This window comes from Urocitellus parryii, chromosome 9 (genome assembly GCF_045843805.1).
Source record: "Urocitellus parryii isolate mUroPar1 chromosome 9, mUroPar1.hap1, whole genome shotgun sequence".
Lineage (NCBI taxonomy): Eukaryota > Metazoa > Chordata > Mammalia > Rodentia > Sciuridae > Urocitellus > Urocitellus parryii.
Genome location: NC_135539.1, coordinates 110,981,761 through 111,000,463, shown reverse-complemented (window position 1 = coordinate 111,000,463; position 18,703 = coordinate 110,981,761). Strand labels below are relative to the sequence as shown.

Here is an 18,703-nt window from a genome sequence, read left to right as displayed (position 1 = left end):
ACTTATGTCCAGACACAAAAGGGTTGTTTCATTATTCCCTAAAATTGTGGTCAAGAAGAACATTTAAATCACGGCTGTTGAGATTGGATTTAATGTGAGGACTGTTTATGGGTTGTTCACACTCAATTATAAGGGATAATCTTTCAGATCTGCCATGTTCTGATTAGTTAGGAGTGGCAGATTCGAATATTTTCATTCTTCATAAAAAAAAAGTGGAGACCATAGGATATTCAGTTTTCTGAGCTTCCAATGCTACATTTGTGGGATTTGGGGCAAAAAAAAAATATGAAGATGTTCAATATCCTTATATAAAATGGCACAGAATACCTCATCTCTAGATTACTTATAATATTTACGCAATATTAGTACCATGTAAATAGTTGCTAAGCTGTATCATCTAGGGAATATGGCAAGGGGAAAAAAATCTGTACCTGTTCAGTATATACAACTACTGTAGGCCTGACTACCCTAGGATACCAATGGCAGTTGGTTGAATTCATGTAAGTGGAAGAGGCCAGTTGCCCTTCATGGATCAGGGAGGCAAAGGAGAAAATAAAAACGATGACATTTTATCAAATTTGAAGACTAGCTAAAGGGAATGAGGAGGTTAGTTACACACTGTAGCTTTAATCTGTAGTCTAAATTTCACCCATCCCACCTAAACAGCCTACCCAAGCCACCCTGCTGGAATTTGGGATTTGGGGGTAAAGCATTAAGCCAAAAGAAAAGAATGTCGTGGTGAATTCTGTTCTAGGGAGGGGCTAAGAATGTTAGCCATCAAAGGCACTTCATTCTGAGGGAACCACCCAAGGCAACTCTCTGGAGGTCTTCTAGTCCTTGCTTAGATACCTGCTGGTCAGCCACTTACTAAACAGCCTACCTGAGGGAAAGCAGTCTTCTGTCACTTTGAGGAGGGCTGAATTCAAGGGTAAGACGGAAAGATGTCTCCAAGTGTATGCTTCTCGGAAATCCTTCCAGGGCTATTGTATTTTGTGGTAAAAAGCGAATGAGTTGTGTGATATGGGAGGCTAAATATTAGTTTTTGAAGACTTAATTATTTACTTGTGAGTGGGGAAATTAATAATGTTTATCAGTGAAGCCCGTTGTCAAGTAGATTAGATATTTATGCAGTTATTTCTCCGGCTTCTGAAATATAAGTGTGTCGGTTGGTTTCTCTACCCACCTCCCATATCTGGTAATAGAAACAGAAAGTAAACCAGGCTTCCCAGGGTGGGTGGAGTAGTTAGAAAGCAGGTGACCTGGTTTTCAAAGTCTACAAGAGCAAAATTATGAAGTTTCTCTTAGGAGACTCCAACCCTGAGCCATTGGCCTTTGAGAGCAAAGATCTTCAGATTTGATTAAAGGAAACCCATCACCTCTAGCTATTTTAACAATCAAAAAACTTAGTCTTCTTCACCTCTTTTCCTGCCTTCTCTTTTCAGAATTGGCAATACGTCTCTGCTTCTTAAAGGATTTGAGTTATATTTAGGGCCTACTCTGTAGGAGAGCGGTAACTGTAAAATTTTTGAAGAAATCATAGGAATAAATGTATGCCTTGAATTAAGCAATTTTTTTTTTAGATATGATACTAAAAAGTAGAAAACATAACAGGGCACAGTGGCAGACACCTGTAATCTCAGTGGCTCAAGAGCCCGAGGCAGGAGGATCATGAGTTCAAAACCAGCCACAGAAAAAAGCAAGGCGCTAAGCAACTCAGTGAGAATCTGTCTCTAAATAAAATTTTAAAAAGGGCTGGGCATGTGACTCAGTGGTCCAGTGCCCCTGAATTCAATTCTTGGTACAAAAAAAAGTGGAAAAAATAAACAAGTTAAACTTCATTAAAATGAAATACTTCTGTGCTTCAGGGGATACTATCAAGAGAAAATAGAAATCACACAGTGAAAAAGTAATTTGTATCTAGAGTATAAAAAAAAAAACCTCAAGGTAAAAAGCAACTAATCAGCTTAAAAATGAGCAAGATTTGAATACACATTTCTCCAAAGGACATACACAAGTAGTTGGCAAGCACATGAAAGATGTTGAATATCATTTGTCAAATTAGAGAAATATAAATCAAACCTATAATAAGATACTATCGCATACCAAACAGGATGTCTAAATTTTAAAAAAAGTAGTTAAATACAAGTGTAGAGGTAAAATGTAGAGAAATTGAAATCATCATACACTATTGGTGGAAATGTAAAGTTTAAATCTACGAACAACCCAAATGTAAATCAGATGAAGATGGATAAATAATATAACAATATGTGGAGTGAATATGTGTATGTGTGTATTATATTTATATATATATAATATATATTATATATATAATTTTTGTCACAAAAATGAAATACTGATATATGTTTAAATATTATGCTAAGAAGCCAGCCACAATAGGTCACAATTTCATGATTCCATTTATATAAAATATCTAAAACAGGCAAATACATAGACACAGAAAGTCAGACAGTGGTTCTCAGGGTAGGGGAAAGTAAGAGTGGGGAGTTACTACTCCTTCTGTATAAGGCAGAATGTACCAGCAAGGCAGAGATGAATAATCTCAGACTTCAGGATCTTGTGGACAGGTGGAAAGACAGACTGCAGACTTTGGCTATAATCCAAATCATAATGAAAACAGAGTTAGAAAAAAAGAATTGGAATTGGAATATGGAGTTTTTGCTGAAGTACAGAAGGGGCACTGGAGAATTGTCTGGGTAAAAAATGAATTGGGATTGGTGGAGGAGGGGGCTGGAGGGCAGAGGGAGGGAGCAGAGATGAGGAGGTTAGGGAAGTGGAGCTCTCCAGAATCTCAAACTCTCTGGGGCAGCCAGAGTACAGGGATGGCTATCAAACTACAGAAACAGACTTGACAAAAACCAATTTACTGTACAAATGTGAAATCCCAAAGGATCAGAGCCCTAAAGTGAATTTGCTGAATTTATCAAATTCATTAATTTACTTTGTATTGTTTTCAGAAATATTCTTTTAAACTATAATCGAAGTATAAATGTCTTGAAGAGAGCCATGAATTTGTACTTTCTAAGCAACATTTTAAGAATGTTCAATCTGTTTGCCAGATGGAGTTTGGAGTTCTCATGGTTTTATTTTTTTAAAGACTCTTATAATGATTTTCTTCCTCAAAAAAAAAATTTTGGGGGGGGGTATTGGGGATTGAACCCAGGGATACTTAACCACTGAGCAACTTCCCCAGCTTTTTTTTACATTTTATTTAGAGACAGGGTCTGGGTGAGTTGCTTAGGGCCTCACTAAGTTGCTGAGATTGGCTTTGAACTTGCAACACTTCTGCCTCTGCCTCCCAGAACTCTGGGATTACAGGCGTGCACCACAGTGCCCAGCTCCTCATGTATTTACCACATGCATTTTATCATGAATTAAATAGAATGGGGAATGGGAGCCAGAAGTAGGGTTGCCCACCATCTCATTTACTTTGGGGGTCTTCTGGGGTTAGTCCTGTAAGTCCCACATCCTGGGAAGCCCTTCAATGATGAGAAAATTGGTACAACTACTCACACTGTGATGGAGAAATAAGGGTAGTGTGAATGCTTCATTTTCTTCAATTACTGTTTCTTCACAACACTTCTCTGCCAGGCTGACCACTCAATGTAAGTTAGGTATTACTTATAAAATCAATTGATTTTGTTGGCCGAATTGGGCTTGAAGACACAACTAGGGCACGTGGGATGAGGCCACTTGTGTGTGAAGGCAGTAGAGTAGCAGTGACATGATCAGAAATTTTAAGAAGAATCTGACATGAGTTTTTGCTCAATGAATGGGTTAAGTCCTTGCATATGGTGAGTGTGAAGGGAATCATAGGCTTCCCTCCCCACCTCCCACAGAGAACAAGCAGTGACAGATTTGTGAGAAAGAGAGAAAATTGTCTTGAGCTAAAAAGACATATGATGTCAATTAATGCAAATAAAGATAGATGAGAATAGAGAACCATTGCAATCTGCCTAAAGTTTGAGTAAAAGATAAAATTCTGCATTTCACTGGAAGTTCTATTTATGTGTCACTTTGGGTACAAGAACTATTTCATAAGTAAAGTTATAATATCTGAGGAATTTCCCCACATAGGAATAAGAATGACATTGCAGAGATATTGTTTTGAAGAAATCTCTGATTAATAAATGATCAGAACCAAGGGAGATAATAGTAATAGTAATGTTTCCTTATCTCATGGCTAAACCATGCTTTGAAAGTTCTGAATCGGCCTCATTAATTGTGCTTTGGTTGACCCTTGCTATAAAAGAATACTCATATAGGCAGATATTCTAGACACATCTCCAACTTCATTCCTGTCTCATCCCTTTCTTTCCATTTTCACATTTACTCCTTTTGTCTAATTCCTCTGACGGTGGAGTCATTATGTCACTCAAGTACGTAAATCAATCAATCAGTAAACAAAATGGCTCTCCATTTCCTCAATTCAAGGTTCTAATCTTGGTACTGAGAACCAAATCAAACCCACTTGTAACTCACTTTTCCCTATCTTTAACTGTCACCTCCCACTGACATTCCTTCTAGGCAAATGAAGTGCCAGCTACTGTTTTCCAGACGTGAACCCCCACCTCAAGGCTCTGTCTTTACTTGACTTTTGTATCTGGCATAGAATGTCCTTCACCTAACAATTCAAGTTTCACAACATCTACCACAGATGAAGAACACCCAGAAAACCATTGTCATTTCTCCATCCAGAATTAACTAGTCACCTGATGGGGGGCCCCTAAGGCAGATAATATTAACTGCTATTTGTTGAAAATAGTGTTATTTAGTGTCTTTTCTTACATGTTTTCTTACTTTTTTTCTTACGCTTTTATGATAATCTCTTTGAAGATGATGTTTCCTAGTGCATTATGACAAGTGGAAGTTCACTGACTGCTTTTTTACTTGAGATCTTTCAACAGAAAAATATCAAAGAGGCTCAGATCATGAGCTCCCGCCAGAGCACCACGCCCCACAGGCTTGGGATGTGGAAGGTCTTCGGCTCAATTCTTGTCCAATTGACTTTGGTTACTGCTCTGCTGGATACTGTCCTTGGTGAGTGGTAGGGTGACAGGCCAGATGGTCACCATATAATGAGTTCATCACACACCCTACTTTCCAAGATGCCTCACAGATATTCTTCAGATATGTTGTGGGGCATATGTATGACCTTGGAGTTTAGGGATATTTGTTATAAACCCACAAAGGGATTGTTTCAAACATGTTTTTGAATACTCCCTTTTAGAATTTTCTCTCCAGAAATCTGTAAACAATCTAATTTCAAATAAACATGAGTTTGAATAAACATATATTATTACCCACCAGACTACCATGAAGAACTCTTACTGCTTGTGTGGGTATTCAAAATGTAGGGCCCATGGAGAGAATTCTTCTGAGGCCTTTAGAAGATAATATAGTCATTTATTTAATGCGGAAGTAGAATTAAAATTTTTTATTTTCCAAGGGCTTCATACATTCTCCACATTGTGATGCTTTTGAAAAACATTTTCATTTTTGAGTAGGCAATCTAGTCAAAACCCCAAAGTCCAAAAGAACACAAATGAAGGGCTGCTTCTTATCTCAGCACCTGAGGTAACTAATCTTATATGATGCTTTTTATTAATAAAACAAGTGTTTCTACGAAGGCAAGAGGCAGTGTTACATGGCATCACATAGGCACCTACCTGTATTCTGAGTAGGCAGATGTGGGCAATCTGAGAGAATAAGGGAATTCAGTTCTATTCTCCTATTGTTTTGACAGTTTATCATTTGATCAGGAAAGGATGAATGTCATTTTATTTGTCTTTTTAAATTACTTTTGACATTTTCATTAATTAAAAAGCATACATTGGTGATCACTCTCTGTGTTCACTGACCTTTGGAACAATGGGAGGCATGATAAAAAAATCCACTACCTGGTCTAAAAATCTTAACTATTCAAACCCTGAGATGCCATGTTGCAAGATATAACTTCCGGTTGGTGTTCCTTGTCATTTTGGTGTCCAGGTGATTGCGGTCTTCCACCCAAGTTGCAGTTCGCTTCTCCACTCAGCCAGTTGTATGAGCCCAATTTCAAAGCTGGAACTGTTCTGAAATACGCCTGCCACTCTGGCTACAGGAAAGTCAATTCCAGTCGCGTCACTTGCGGTGCCTATGGTGCATGGATCTACAATATCTTTTGTATCAGTAAATATCAACATTTCTTCTTACTTTGTTTCCAGAAAGTTGAGCAGGAACTTGACAAAGTCAAGTCATAAAAAAGTCAAAGTCAAAGTTGTATGAAAATCTGTAAGTAGTGTTGAAAATTAACAACACCTATACTACATGGAAGAAGTCATTTGAGGATACATCGTGAGATGTTTTTCTCTTTTTCTTTTAAAAAACAATTTATTTATGAGATATTTTTCTAACAGTAAGGATATAGAATTTTCTTTTTTCTTCTATTTCCCTATGGCCAAGGGCATGCAAGTTCGAGAAAATACAACTATGTGTACATCAGGCCAATATGTCACAGCCTATATTGTATAATCACAGAGATTTAATTAAGCCAATATAATTAAGCACAGAGTTTTTCTTTGAAAATGTATCAGAATGTGTTTACTTTTATTTCCCCTCATACTACAAATTCAATGAGCCACAATCAGAAATAAGCATTGAAGCATATCTCTGGATGTATCTGGAAGCAGGAGTTAAAGTTAATTCCACCAGAGTTTTTTCTAATGTTATTTCTTGTGAACATTTGGAATCACTAATCATTAATTTAATTTGCTTACTAGAGAAACAATGCAGGAACCCAGGAGAGTTAACCAATGGTAAAGTGGACGTTATGACTGATTTTCTTTTTGGTTCAACCATACAATTCAGCTGCTCAAAGGGGTAAGTGTAAGGTAGACTAGAAGCAATTCTTCTTATCAATTAATTTTCATAAGGAGTTAATTCATTTGTGTTTCAAGAATAAAAGTTGTGTATTAATGTCTACATCAAGAATTCTTGCTTCTATCCAATCCCATTCATCCTGTTTCTCTCTGCCTTCTGACAGTAAGTGACTTTGGTTATTTTCTGATTTATCTTCTTGGGGTTTATTTATATTTATATTTTTATATATATATATATATATATATATATATATATATAACCAAGTACAAATATTTTTGTCAATATTTTGCCTCCTTTTTACATATATCTGACTGCATGCATTATTTTGAATTTTACTGTTACTTTTTTTTTCTCTTAATAATATTGCTATAAACTGAACACTATGGTCCCCCCAAATTCATATCTTGATTTCTAATGTGATCATTTTTGGAGATGGGGACTATGGTAAGCAATTAGGTCATAAGGCTAGAGCTCTCACGAAGGGTTTTGTGTCCTTTAAAGTAGGTAATAATTATACACTATTTTGTATAATAATAATTAATGTTCTTTGAATGTAAAAGAGTAGGATTTATTCCAGTGAGGAGAAAAGGCAACTCTCACAGGGCAAGAGGGAACCAGATAGGGGTTGCCACTTAGCTGTACTAGTTTAGGGGCTTATATAGCTACTGAGCAGGGATATTGGTCAATACCTTGCTAATCAAGTCTTGGGAAAGTACTAAGGCTAGTGGTCAAAAATATATGCTAAACAGGTATTGGAAAAGAGTTAAGGCTACTGGTTAGCCCAGGATTCTGTAGCCTTCGCTCAGGTCTATCCCTTCCTACCTTTCCCTACCTCTCCACAGAACAAGGGAATTGGCTGGAATGTTTGGAATTTTTCTACAGGTTAACTTCATGGAATGGTCTTTACATTTTAAAAGGTCTTTAATTGGGGCCCATTACCTGTACCATCCTATTCAATCCCCACTTCTGAAGAAATGTCCCTAACTGCTGTTAGGGGAAAGGAGTGACACTCTGGCAGTTTCAGGCTGAAAATGGGTTTTGAACAGGCACAGGATCCTCTGACGGAGGTCTAACTAGGGGCCCCTGATAGGTGGGGATTTCATTTTGGATTCCATTTGTAGTTTAGGATGAAGGATGAAGGAAGTCCAGAGATACATGGTAGCAGTTGGTGGATGACAAGGTACTTAGGGCAGGGATCATGCCTTCCAAAGGACCCTGAAGGAGCCCCAAAAGATGAAACTAGATTTTTAGCTGCTGTAGTGTTGCTGCGGATCCCAGCCACCTGCCATGCCTCTCTTGTCTCAGAAATTTGAAGAACGAAATCCATGGACAAGGAAGAGTGAGTATAAAAGAGTAGAGTATGAAGGGACCTGATATGGGTTGCTCTATTATGTGAGTAATTATAATGCACCAATAAAAATATGGAGAAAAGAAAATTGGTGTTAATACAATCCATCAAACTTATTAAGATTTCACTCGTTTTACACACACTCATTTGTGAGTGTTGTTTCATTCTATGTAATTTTAACATATTTGTGTATGTGTGTGATGTCAGCCATGGTCAAAATACAGAAAAATTCTATCACAGTTGTTGTCTTTTCATAGCAAACACCCTCCTTCCTTCTTCTCTGTTCTTGAGAATCTTCTAATCCATTCCTTCTGTCTATGTCATTTCAAGTGTGCTATATCCACAAAATCACACAGAATGTAACCTTTTGTGATCGGCTCTTTATTACTCAGCACAGTTCTCTTGATATGCACCCGTGGTGTTATGTGCATCAATAGTTTTTACATTTTATTGTTGAAACAATTCCATCCTATGGGATTTTCTTCATCATTCATCCATTGAAGGAAACTTGAATTCTTTCCTTTGTGTCCATTATGAATAAAGCAGCTGTAAATGTTCATCTGCAGATTTTTTTGGTCTGAACTTCATTTGGATTAAATGTCAAGAAATGCAATTTATGGGACATAGTGGTTCAAGTCTAGTAACCATTATATAGTTACATGTCTGTTTTCTACAGAGGATGTACCATTTTACATTCCCACCAGAAAATATATGAGTGGATCCATATCACTCACGCCAGCATTTGGTGGTTTCATAATTTTTAGCTTTAACTGTTCTGACAAATATAATGATATGACCCTATGCTTTTAATTTGCATTTCTGTAATAGTTAATGATGTCGGATTGAGTATGTTTATATGTGCTTACTTGTTATTTTATGTTCTTTTATGTGAAATATCTGTTCATATTTTCCCTATGTTGAATAGCATTGTTAAGAGTTGACATCCTTGCCTTGTACCCAGACTTTGAGAGAAAACTTCAATCTCCCACCATTATATACCTTAGCTGTAAGATTTTATAGATGCCCCTTATCAAGTTGAGAAAATGTTCCTGTATCCCTAGTTTGCTAAAAGGTATTTATAAAGAATGTCTGTGGAATTTTGTCAATTTTCTTTCTCTAGATGATTTTCAGATCATTTCAGCATCATTTATTTAAAAGTACATATTTAATCCATTAATGTGGGTTATTTTTTTTAAACAATATATTTAATTCTCAAGTGTTATGTGATTCTGTTTTAGACTTTCTATTCAATGATTCTAGTCTGTCTCTAAATTCACACAATGAATTCCTTTCTCTTCTGAGTTTTATAGTATGTAACATCACTTAAAAGTATACCCTCTTTCTCTTCTGCTTTTACTAGTATTTCTGACTATAGTTACTTATTTTCCTATACAAACTTTTCAATTATTTGATTTTTACTTTTAATAATTTGGATTAAGTTTTAAATGGTGTTTGGAAAAACAGACATAGTATGATGCTGAAGCTTCAAAACCAAAGCTTTATTATGCCTATATGTCAGTTCTAGTCTTTTGTGTGCATGTATATGTGGGGAGTAATGTGTGTGTGTGTGTGTGTGTGTGTGTGTGTGTGTGTGTGTGTGTGAGAGAGAGAGAGAGAGAGAGAGAGAAAGATAGTTAGTTTCAGGATAGTTTTAAAGATTTCCCAACTCACATTTTTCAATTTTCATGTTTACTCTTTGGTATCTCATATTATTTTTATCTTATTTGTGATATTGCAAATGGTGTCCTTTTTCCATTATACCTCCTAAAAAATTTTATGAGTATATGTATAAATTATTTCTATATTAATCTCATATACAATTCTGCATTCTCTTAATTATTTACACTAGTTTTTAGTTGGAATTTCTTGTTTTTCATGTGTATAATTGTGTAATGTGAACATGATTTTGTTACTTTCTCTTTTCCCAAATGTATTTTTTAAATTTTGTATTAATTGTGCTAGCAGTTATCTCAAATAATATACTGATACACTGGACATTGTTTTCTTATTCTTAATTTTAGCATTTTTTTATTTAACTTTGGTTGTGCTGTATCTCTGCCTAATCTATTTTATTGAACATTTTTGACAAGGCTAATTGTCAATTTCTTTCTCAATACCATTTTAATGTCTATCAAGAGGTTGACTGTCTTAGATATAATAATATCATGTTATATATTTATTTCTCGGGCTACCCTAACAAAATACAGGCTGAGTACTTAAACAATAGAGATTTCTTTTTCATAGCTTCCAGGTCAAGGTCGGTCAAAGTTTAGTCCCAGGTGAGAGCTCTCAGACGGCAGACATCTTTTTGACTTCACATGGCTTTTTTTTTTTTTAATATTAGGTATTGACCCCAGGGGTGCTTAACCACTTAGCCACATCCCTGGCCTTTTTATTTTTTATTTTGAGACAGATTCTTGCTAAGTTGCTCAGGGCTTCACTAAGTTGCTGAGGCTGTTCTCGAACTTGTGATCCTCCTGCTTCAGGCTCCCAAATAGCTGGAATTACAGGTGTGCGCCACCATGCTTGGTTCACATGGCCCTTCCTTGGTGTGTGGTGTGAAGATGGGGATTGTTAGATAGCTAGTCAGTCATAAAGGGTACGATGGAAAGGACACTTACAGGTGACTGAGAACCACAGGGGACCCTAGCTGAGAGACAAGCACCTGAAAGATGAGGAAGATGGGGGGTCTGGTATGTTAAGACCTCTCCCGGACATTTCAAGATCATGTCACACTCCCTCAGGTAGCCTGGACTCTCCCTGATCACCTAAACTGTGTCACAATACCCAATCACCCTGGCAACCACAACATCAAGACCTCACAATGTTCTCTGGGAGCTATTCAAAAGGTAATAAACTACGATAAAGGGGACAGGAAATTGAGGCAAAAAATAGAGGAACTCAATTTCCTCAAAAATTTCAACTTTGTGAGCACCACACCATTCTCTCTTTGAGGCAGTCCAAGCAGATTCTACATTGTCAGTCAAAAGTCAAAATGTGGACCTGGGCAGGACTCTGTGGAAACTTCCCTGGGACCTCCAATAAAACTGAAGGCCAGGAGGAGCATGCTGTCCTTATCTTCTCTGAAAGGACTCACCCTTTCCCTTGACAGTGTCTCCTTTCCACTTTTCTCTTCCTCCTCCTCCTCCTCCTCCTCCTCCTCCTCCTCCTCCTCCTCCTCCTCTGTACCAGCGATTGAACCCAGGGGCATTTAACCACTGAGCCATATCCCCAGCCCTTTTTATGTTTTATTTAGAGACATGGTCTCCCTAAGTTGCTCAGGACCTCCCTAAGTTGCTGCGGCTGGCTTTGAATTTGGGATCCTCCAGCCTCAGCCTCCCAAGCTGCTGGGATTATAGGCATGTACCCCCATGGTTTTTCCCTATCCTTTCTAATAAACATCCCTGTTATTTTGAGCAACATGTCTGAAATATTTCTGGGGTTATTTGAAGAACCCGGTTAAGAAAGGACTGCTATGGCTGCCTCAGCTGGTCACCAGGCCTGTGCCCTGTAACAGGATGGAGGTGGAGGGAGAGCACAAGTGAGAGAGCTCAGTGATGTCTCTTCTTATAAGGACATTAATATTTTGGGATCAGAGTCCCATGCTCCTACACCTTAATTATTTCCATATGCAAATACATTCATATTAAGGCTTCAACATGTGAATTTAAGAGGCAAGCACATATATTTGGTTTAGAACAATGTATAAGATATCTTTCCTCATTTTAAAGCATCCTTTCCTTATCAAAACAAATTCATTTGACCATGGTATGTTTTTCTTTTAGAGTGTTTCTGGTTTTTGATTAATATTTTATTCATAAAATTTTCATTGATATTCAGGGCAAACTGATAATTTATTTTTTATGAAAACAGCCTGAAGAAAGACTGGGACTTGTCAAGAGCAAGAACTATGAGATGATAATCAGGCAGCTAATGGTTTATGAGAATAAGCTGAACTTCAGAAATCAGAAGGAAGATCTGAATCAGATGTCAAAGTAGTTTTTTTCTGTAATGTGTCTTGATCGTTTATTTCCCAAGAAATTATATAAGAAGCTCAAGCGAATCATTTTCCTGCTATGCACTCTTTGTTTTTTAGCTTATTAGGAAACATGTATAATATTTGAGTATGAAGATCTGAGGATGTACAGCTTGGTTAGGGATTGGTACTATCTGATGTTTGGGAAAAAGTTAGTAATAATATTTAAATGAATAAGAAAAATTTTTTTTAAATGAGTAAATGTGCTCTCTGACTGATAGGATGAAATTGAACTGCAAGTTGTCCCAAATAATCAAGAAGACAATGTTGTTTTTATTTTTTTAATTGGGGATAAAACTCCCACTTGTCTGAAGCCTGTTGGCAGTTTATCTTACTGTTTATAGTAAGATAAATTCCACTGGAATCTTTGACCTGTTCTTTCAGGTATGTCCTCATTGGTTCAACGAATAGTCAATGTGAGGTCCAAGGTAGCGAGGTTGAGTGGAGTGACCCTCTCCCAGAATGTGTAAGTAAGTAAAGATTTTAAGTAGAGATTTCTTTCCTATTCAATACAAATCTAAACCTTATTGGGTCTATCACTCTCTGAACCTCCAATTCCCCTTGGGCCCTCTCTCTGTTTTCATTTTCAGAAATGTTAGATTTGTCATGATGCTCTTTTGATATTTTTTTCTCTTCACTCACTCTTCTCAGTTGTCAAGTGTGAGTCCCCTCCAGAAATCAGTAATGGGAAGCATGGTGGTGGAGATGAAGACCTCTACACATTTGGATCCTCTGTCACCTACAGCTGTGATCCCAACTTCTCACTCATAGGCAATGCCACCATTTACTGCATGGTGGAAAATAAAACATTAGGTGTCTGGAGACCAAACCCTCCTGTGTGTAAAAGTAAGACACAATAATGCATTTGAATTCTCTGTTCTCTTGTTTAAAAGAAAAAAGGGAAATGTATTTCCAGGGGGAAATAGAAGGTCTTAGAGACAGAGTTAAATGTTTCAGTGATAAAATGACTCGGGTTCAGCCTTCTTGCATGCTATGTTAGTCGGGGTTGCATAGACTATGCTGTGATAAGAAGTCATAGCAATATCTCCTGCACTTTTTATAGCAAAAGTTTCTCAAGCTCTTTCTTCTTTGCACTGCTAGTCTGGGAAACTTGTTTGTGCCTCATGCCAAGAAATTCTGTTGATCCTGGATGAAATGGAGATACAGGGTGACACTAGTAATATCAACCACTCATGCCTGTGGAGCTAACAGAACCGTATCAATTTCAGCAGGTTAATAGTAAAGGACAAAGAATATACCTGACTCCAAACTGTCAAGGGAAGCGAAAAGAGATGTCCAGCCAGTTTCAGTAATAACTCAACTTGCTAGTTTAGCCATCTTCCTTTTTGACAAAGTGCTTTGAAAACTCTGTATCATTTACTCCTTCCTGGCTCAGTACATGATCCACCAACACTAGAACAGGACAGCTTCCTCGTGAAAAGAGTAGAAAATGCTTGGAGTCAGGTGTGCAGGAGGTAGGAAGGCAGGAGCTGAAGCTGGAAAGACTGGCAAAGGTCTTGCAATGAACAGCCTGTGTGCCGCTCAGGAGTTCAGAGTAAGGTGAAGGGGAGGCATTGAATACGTGGTAATTTAAGTGGGGCCAACACAACTGACAGGTACATCTTGTTGCTACCATCCAGCCAAGAAGTGAAGGGGGCTGCAACTGTAGCGAGGACAAGGGGCCTGGAAAGAAGTCAAAAGAAATCCACCGGGCAGGATTGCCGGGACTCGATGCCTGGCTGGTTGGGGACTGGAACATGGGTGACATTTTTTCTGTTTGGGGGGCAGCTCTCAGGTGCCCTAGCTGCCCCTTCGTGACTACCATGTCATTACTATGGGCCACTCATCCACAACCAAAATCAACCTGGAAATTTTTTTTTATTGGTTCTTTTTAGATATACATGACAGTAGAATATATTTTGGCTTATTATACATATATAGAGTATGATTTATACTAATTAGGATCGTATTGTGGTTGTACATGATGTGGCATTACCCTGGTCATGTATTCAAATGCAAGGATAGGAAAATTATGTCCAATTAATTCGACTCTCCCTCCTACTCCTCTCCCTGCTCCATTCCCTTCATTCCCTTTTGTCTAATTCAATAGAATTTTATTCTTCCTCTCCCCACCCTCCTTTATCATGGGTTAGCATTTACATGTCAGAAAGAATATTTGGCCTTTGGTTTTTTTGGAACTGGCTTATTTAATTTAGCATAATATTCTCCAGTTCCATCCATTTGCCAGCAAATGCCATAATTTCATTCTTCTTTCTAATATTCCATTGTGTATATATACCACATTTTCTTTATCCATTTATCTGTTGAAGGGCACCTAGGTTGGTTTCATAACGTGGCTATTAGTGAATTGGAGCTGCTGTAAACATTGATGTGGACGCATCACTGTAGCATGCTGATTTTAAGTCCTTTGGATATAAACTGAGGGATGGAATAACTGGGTCAAATGGTGGTTCCATTCCGAGTTTTCTAAGGAATCTCCATACTGCTTTCCATAGTGATCAATCTGGAAATTAGGCCATGATAATGGGAAGATCTGGGAACTTGGAGACTCAAGCTGCAAGTTTAGATATTGCTAGTTGTTATCAATGAGAAAGTTGGAGCACTTTATCTACAATGACCAACACAATGACTTCTCAGTTATCTGAGCTTCCTTGAGAGACTGAAGGAATATATAAAGCTTTAAAATATTTTATGTGTACCTACTCAATAGAAAGTTGTATAAGACCTTCCTTGGAGATATACCAAAACTCACCATCACATCTTTATTTCTCTCTCTCTCTCAGATATCTTTTTCTATACTCCTGTTGAAATATTCTGCCATCAGCCACAGATTCCAAAGGGAATCTTTATCTCTGGATTCAAACCCTTCTATACTCACAAAGACTCTATTGTGGTAAGCTGCAAGAAAGGTTACGTCCTCCGAGGGAGTAATTTAATCCACTGTGAAGCTCATAATGAGTGGTACCCCTCTGTTCCCACCTGTGAACTCAGTGAGTATAAACTATATGAAGGGACTGTAATATTTGTCATGTGAAGTTATCAGAAGCATGAGTGTGGGGGCATCCTTCTGGGCTCAAGGCTACTAAAATTCCCAACAATCATATAAGTTAAATATACTTTTCCCCAGTTTTCTTGTTAGAAGGAAGATTTTCTTCTTAATAAAGAAATCCACTTCTTGATATTATTTGTAAGATTTAATATATATCATATAGTTGTCACGCCAGCCAATGACTTTGTTCATACTGTAGATTATATATGTATTGTAAACGTTTTACAGGAGGTGATAGAAAAATTTCCCATTCCCCTCAAATGAACAAAATATGAGTATTTCTTGAAAGATGGAAATAAAATTCCATCTAGCATTTTCTTTCTTAATGTCACAGAGGTGCTCTATGGACTAGCATTTGCCTTAAGATCTGGACACTGTGAATGTCTACAGATCGCTGGTAACATTAGGGACACTCTTTGCTAACATTGACTTAGCACTTCCTACATACACACAGTATGTTAGTGCTTAATAGCTATGAATTTATAACAGTCCTAAAAAGGAGTTACGGTTTTTAATCCCCTTTCAAAGAGGAGAAAACGGAGAGAGACATTAAGGAACTGGCCCAAGTTCACATGGTTATCAGTGGTGGAAGTCTCCATTGTATTGAGGCTTATCTATTCCCTTCTGCCACCACAAGAAGTTAGTCATCATTCAAAATGTGCAGCAATGAAATTCAATGAATATGTAACTTGACAGATACCCATCCCCTCATCAAACCCCATGAACCATTGGCGCAAGGTTGAGTAGAAGAAGGACAAGGTCATAGGCTCAGGTGCACATTTGTATATGGGGCTTGATTTGAGGCCAGTTCTGAAATTCCAGGTGACAGTCAAATTGTCAAGGGAAATGCCTCTTATTTTCATTTCCCATTAGGCAAAGATACCAGTGAAAGTTAGACTTTCCTTAGAGCAAACATCTGCTGTACATTCTGAGCGATCCTAATGCCTCTCCTGAACATGGGTCAACCTGAATGATAATGAATTGGAAGGAGACATAAGGTCCCATAGAGTTGGACCAACACCTAGAACTGTCTCCTTTTTGTACAGTGGCAGGAAGTACTAACCCCTCAGTAATAGCCACGTCAGGATTATGTGCATTTAATGCTTGACATCAATCTATCAGGCAGTAATGATGTGGATTCTCTTTCTGGTATTCCCATTAATCTTGCCATCTTGGGTTTTTTTTATTAATAAGTATGTGATCTTTTATTTTTTGCATGTGTGACATGAAATCCCTATAACAGTTTTCTTTTACATTTGTGTTTCCTTTATGATCAGATGGTTGTTCAGACTTACCAGAAATTCCTGGTGCTTTCTTGGAGAAACATATCTTTGCTCAGAAAACTCAGGAATTATTTGAAATTGGGACAAAGTTGAAATATCAGTGTAAGCCTGGCCATCACGCAGCAGATGAGCTGACTGTGACTTGTCAGCAAAATTTGATATGGTCAACTTCCAAAGGATGTGAGAGTAAGTGAATTTGGTTTTGTTTTGTTTTTCCCCCTGATGTATGTGCTTGTGTGTCTACTTCTCTGTTAAAAATGTTAAGCATGATCCTTGAAATTTTCCAGGTTTGGCTTCATTGCATAGGATATATCCAGTTTTTGTAAATGTTTTGTGTGCTTTTTAAAATATACGTATTTTGTAGTTGTTGGTTTCGTGATTTTTATATATGTCAGTTATTTCTAAATTTTTTTTGTTGCTGTTCAAATTTATACCTATTTACTTGTCTCTCTGTCACTGAAGATTTATTTAATTATGGATTTGTTTTTAAACTTTTTAGTTTTTTTAAAAGAAACTCTTTTTTTGAGATGGCATTATTAAATGAATACATATTTAGAATGATTTGTTTCCCTGGTGAATTTAACTTTTTACTAGTGTATGGATAATAACCCTCTTTATACTACAGTTATCTTTAAATTTTACTTTTATATTTAGTCTACCTCCAACAGCTTTATTTCAGTTTGTGTTTGCATGGGTCAGCTCAACTTCCTCTTCTAATAGGCTCTTTAATTCTTCATGTCATCACCCCCACTGTTTATCTACTTCTCATTGAAGGAAAGGCAAAGAATGTGAACTACATTTCCCACAACTGCAAAATCAATTCCTCGTTTTAAAGACGTTTAATGAAGAAGTAAAGTAAAAGGCAAATTAAGTGGTAGCACTTTAACCAAACAGTTATATTACTTGATATTTTTATATTACTTGAAAATTTTCATGAATTTGGAGAAGACCCCCTTGGTAGAACTTTTCCTTCAATTTCTTTCCTTTTAAAAATTATTCCACAAAAAATAATATTTATGGGTTACCATGTGATGTTTTAATACATATAAATTATGAAATATTTAAATCAAGTAAGCATAAATATCTCATTTATTACTTTTTATGGTAAAACCACTCAAAATTCTTTCTTTAAGCTTTTAAGAAATAGTCAGTGTATTATTGCTATCTAGCCATGCTTCTCTACTGTAGCACACTAGAACTCATTTCTCCCGTAAACTTTAATTTGGTCACCTATTGAGCCACTTTCCCCCATCTCTCCCACCTCCCCACTCTCCCTGCCTCAGGTAACTACTATTCTACTCTTAGCTTCTATGAGACTAACTTTTTACATTCCATTTATGAGTAAAACCATGCAATATTTGTATGTCAGTGCCTGGCTTCTCCAAAACACTCCATTACCTAATTTTCCTTTGACCTTATTCTTCATTAGTAGTCTTTAAAACTGAGGTATTGAATTTTCAGTGTTGGGCTCTACAGTTCACACTTAATATAATGATCTCCACTTCTATCCACTTGCTGCAAATGACAGAACTTCATCCCATTTTGGCTGAAAAGTATTCTCTTCTCAGAGGTTTCTCTTTCCCTTAACTCCCCCAAACCAAAATTCGACCTTCTGCTTCAATGAATTGGATTATCAGAGTCAGAGCTTTAGCCAAAGGCATTTTTTCCCTTGTGATTTCATGAAACTTGAACATCCATTTTTATCTATCAGAAGTGTGTTGCCCAACACCAAATCTGGAGAAAATCAAAATCGTACGTGAAAAGAGGGATTTCACTACTGTGTGTGCCTATATTTCTGGAGACTTTATTTTCTATATGTGTGAAGAAGGCTACTACACTGCTTCTTCTGAAGGAAAGAGTACATGCCAAGAAGATGGCACCTGGAAGCCTCAAATTCCAGAATGTAAACCAGGTAAGAATTTTAAAGAACTTATTATTTCCTTGGATCCTTCAAATATTATCCACCAAATATTTATCCACCAAGCATTTCACATCCTTCTTCCTGCAGAAGAGTTAACTTCTTAAAATCAGGTAAATAAAGGATTGTTCTTCTATAAAGTTTTTTTTTAAAAAAAATAAATGTTCAT

The 18,703-nt window shown here is 37.1% G+C and overlaps 1 protein-coding gene across 1 annotated transcript in view; it reads left to right on the top strand.

Moving 5' to 3' along the window:
• Positions 1–4,874: 4,874 nt before the first annotated feature.
• LOC113181755 (zona pellucida sperm-binding protein 3 receptor-like) overlaps positions 4,875–18,703 on the top strand; it is a 40,769-nt gene continuing 26,940 nt past the window's right edge. Inside the window, exons 1-8 of the mRNA XM_026387379.2 lie at positions 4,875–5,058; positions 6,010–6,189; positions 6,780–6,879; positions 12,648–12,733; positions 12,915–13,109; positions 15,092–15,274; positions 16,611–16,802; positions 18,328–18,528. Of these exons, the coding sequence (XP_026243164.2) occupies positions 4,875–5,058; positions 6,010–6,189; positions 6,780–6,879; positions 12,648–12,733; positions 12,915–13,109; positions 15,092–15,274; positions 16,611–16,802; positions 18,328–18,528 (1,321 nt within the window). The remainder of the gene's footprint in view (positions 5,059–6,009; positions 6,190–6,779; positions 6,880–12,647; positions 12,734–12,914; positions 13,110–15,091; positions 15,275–16,610; positions 16,803–18,327; positions 18,529–18,703) is intronic.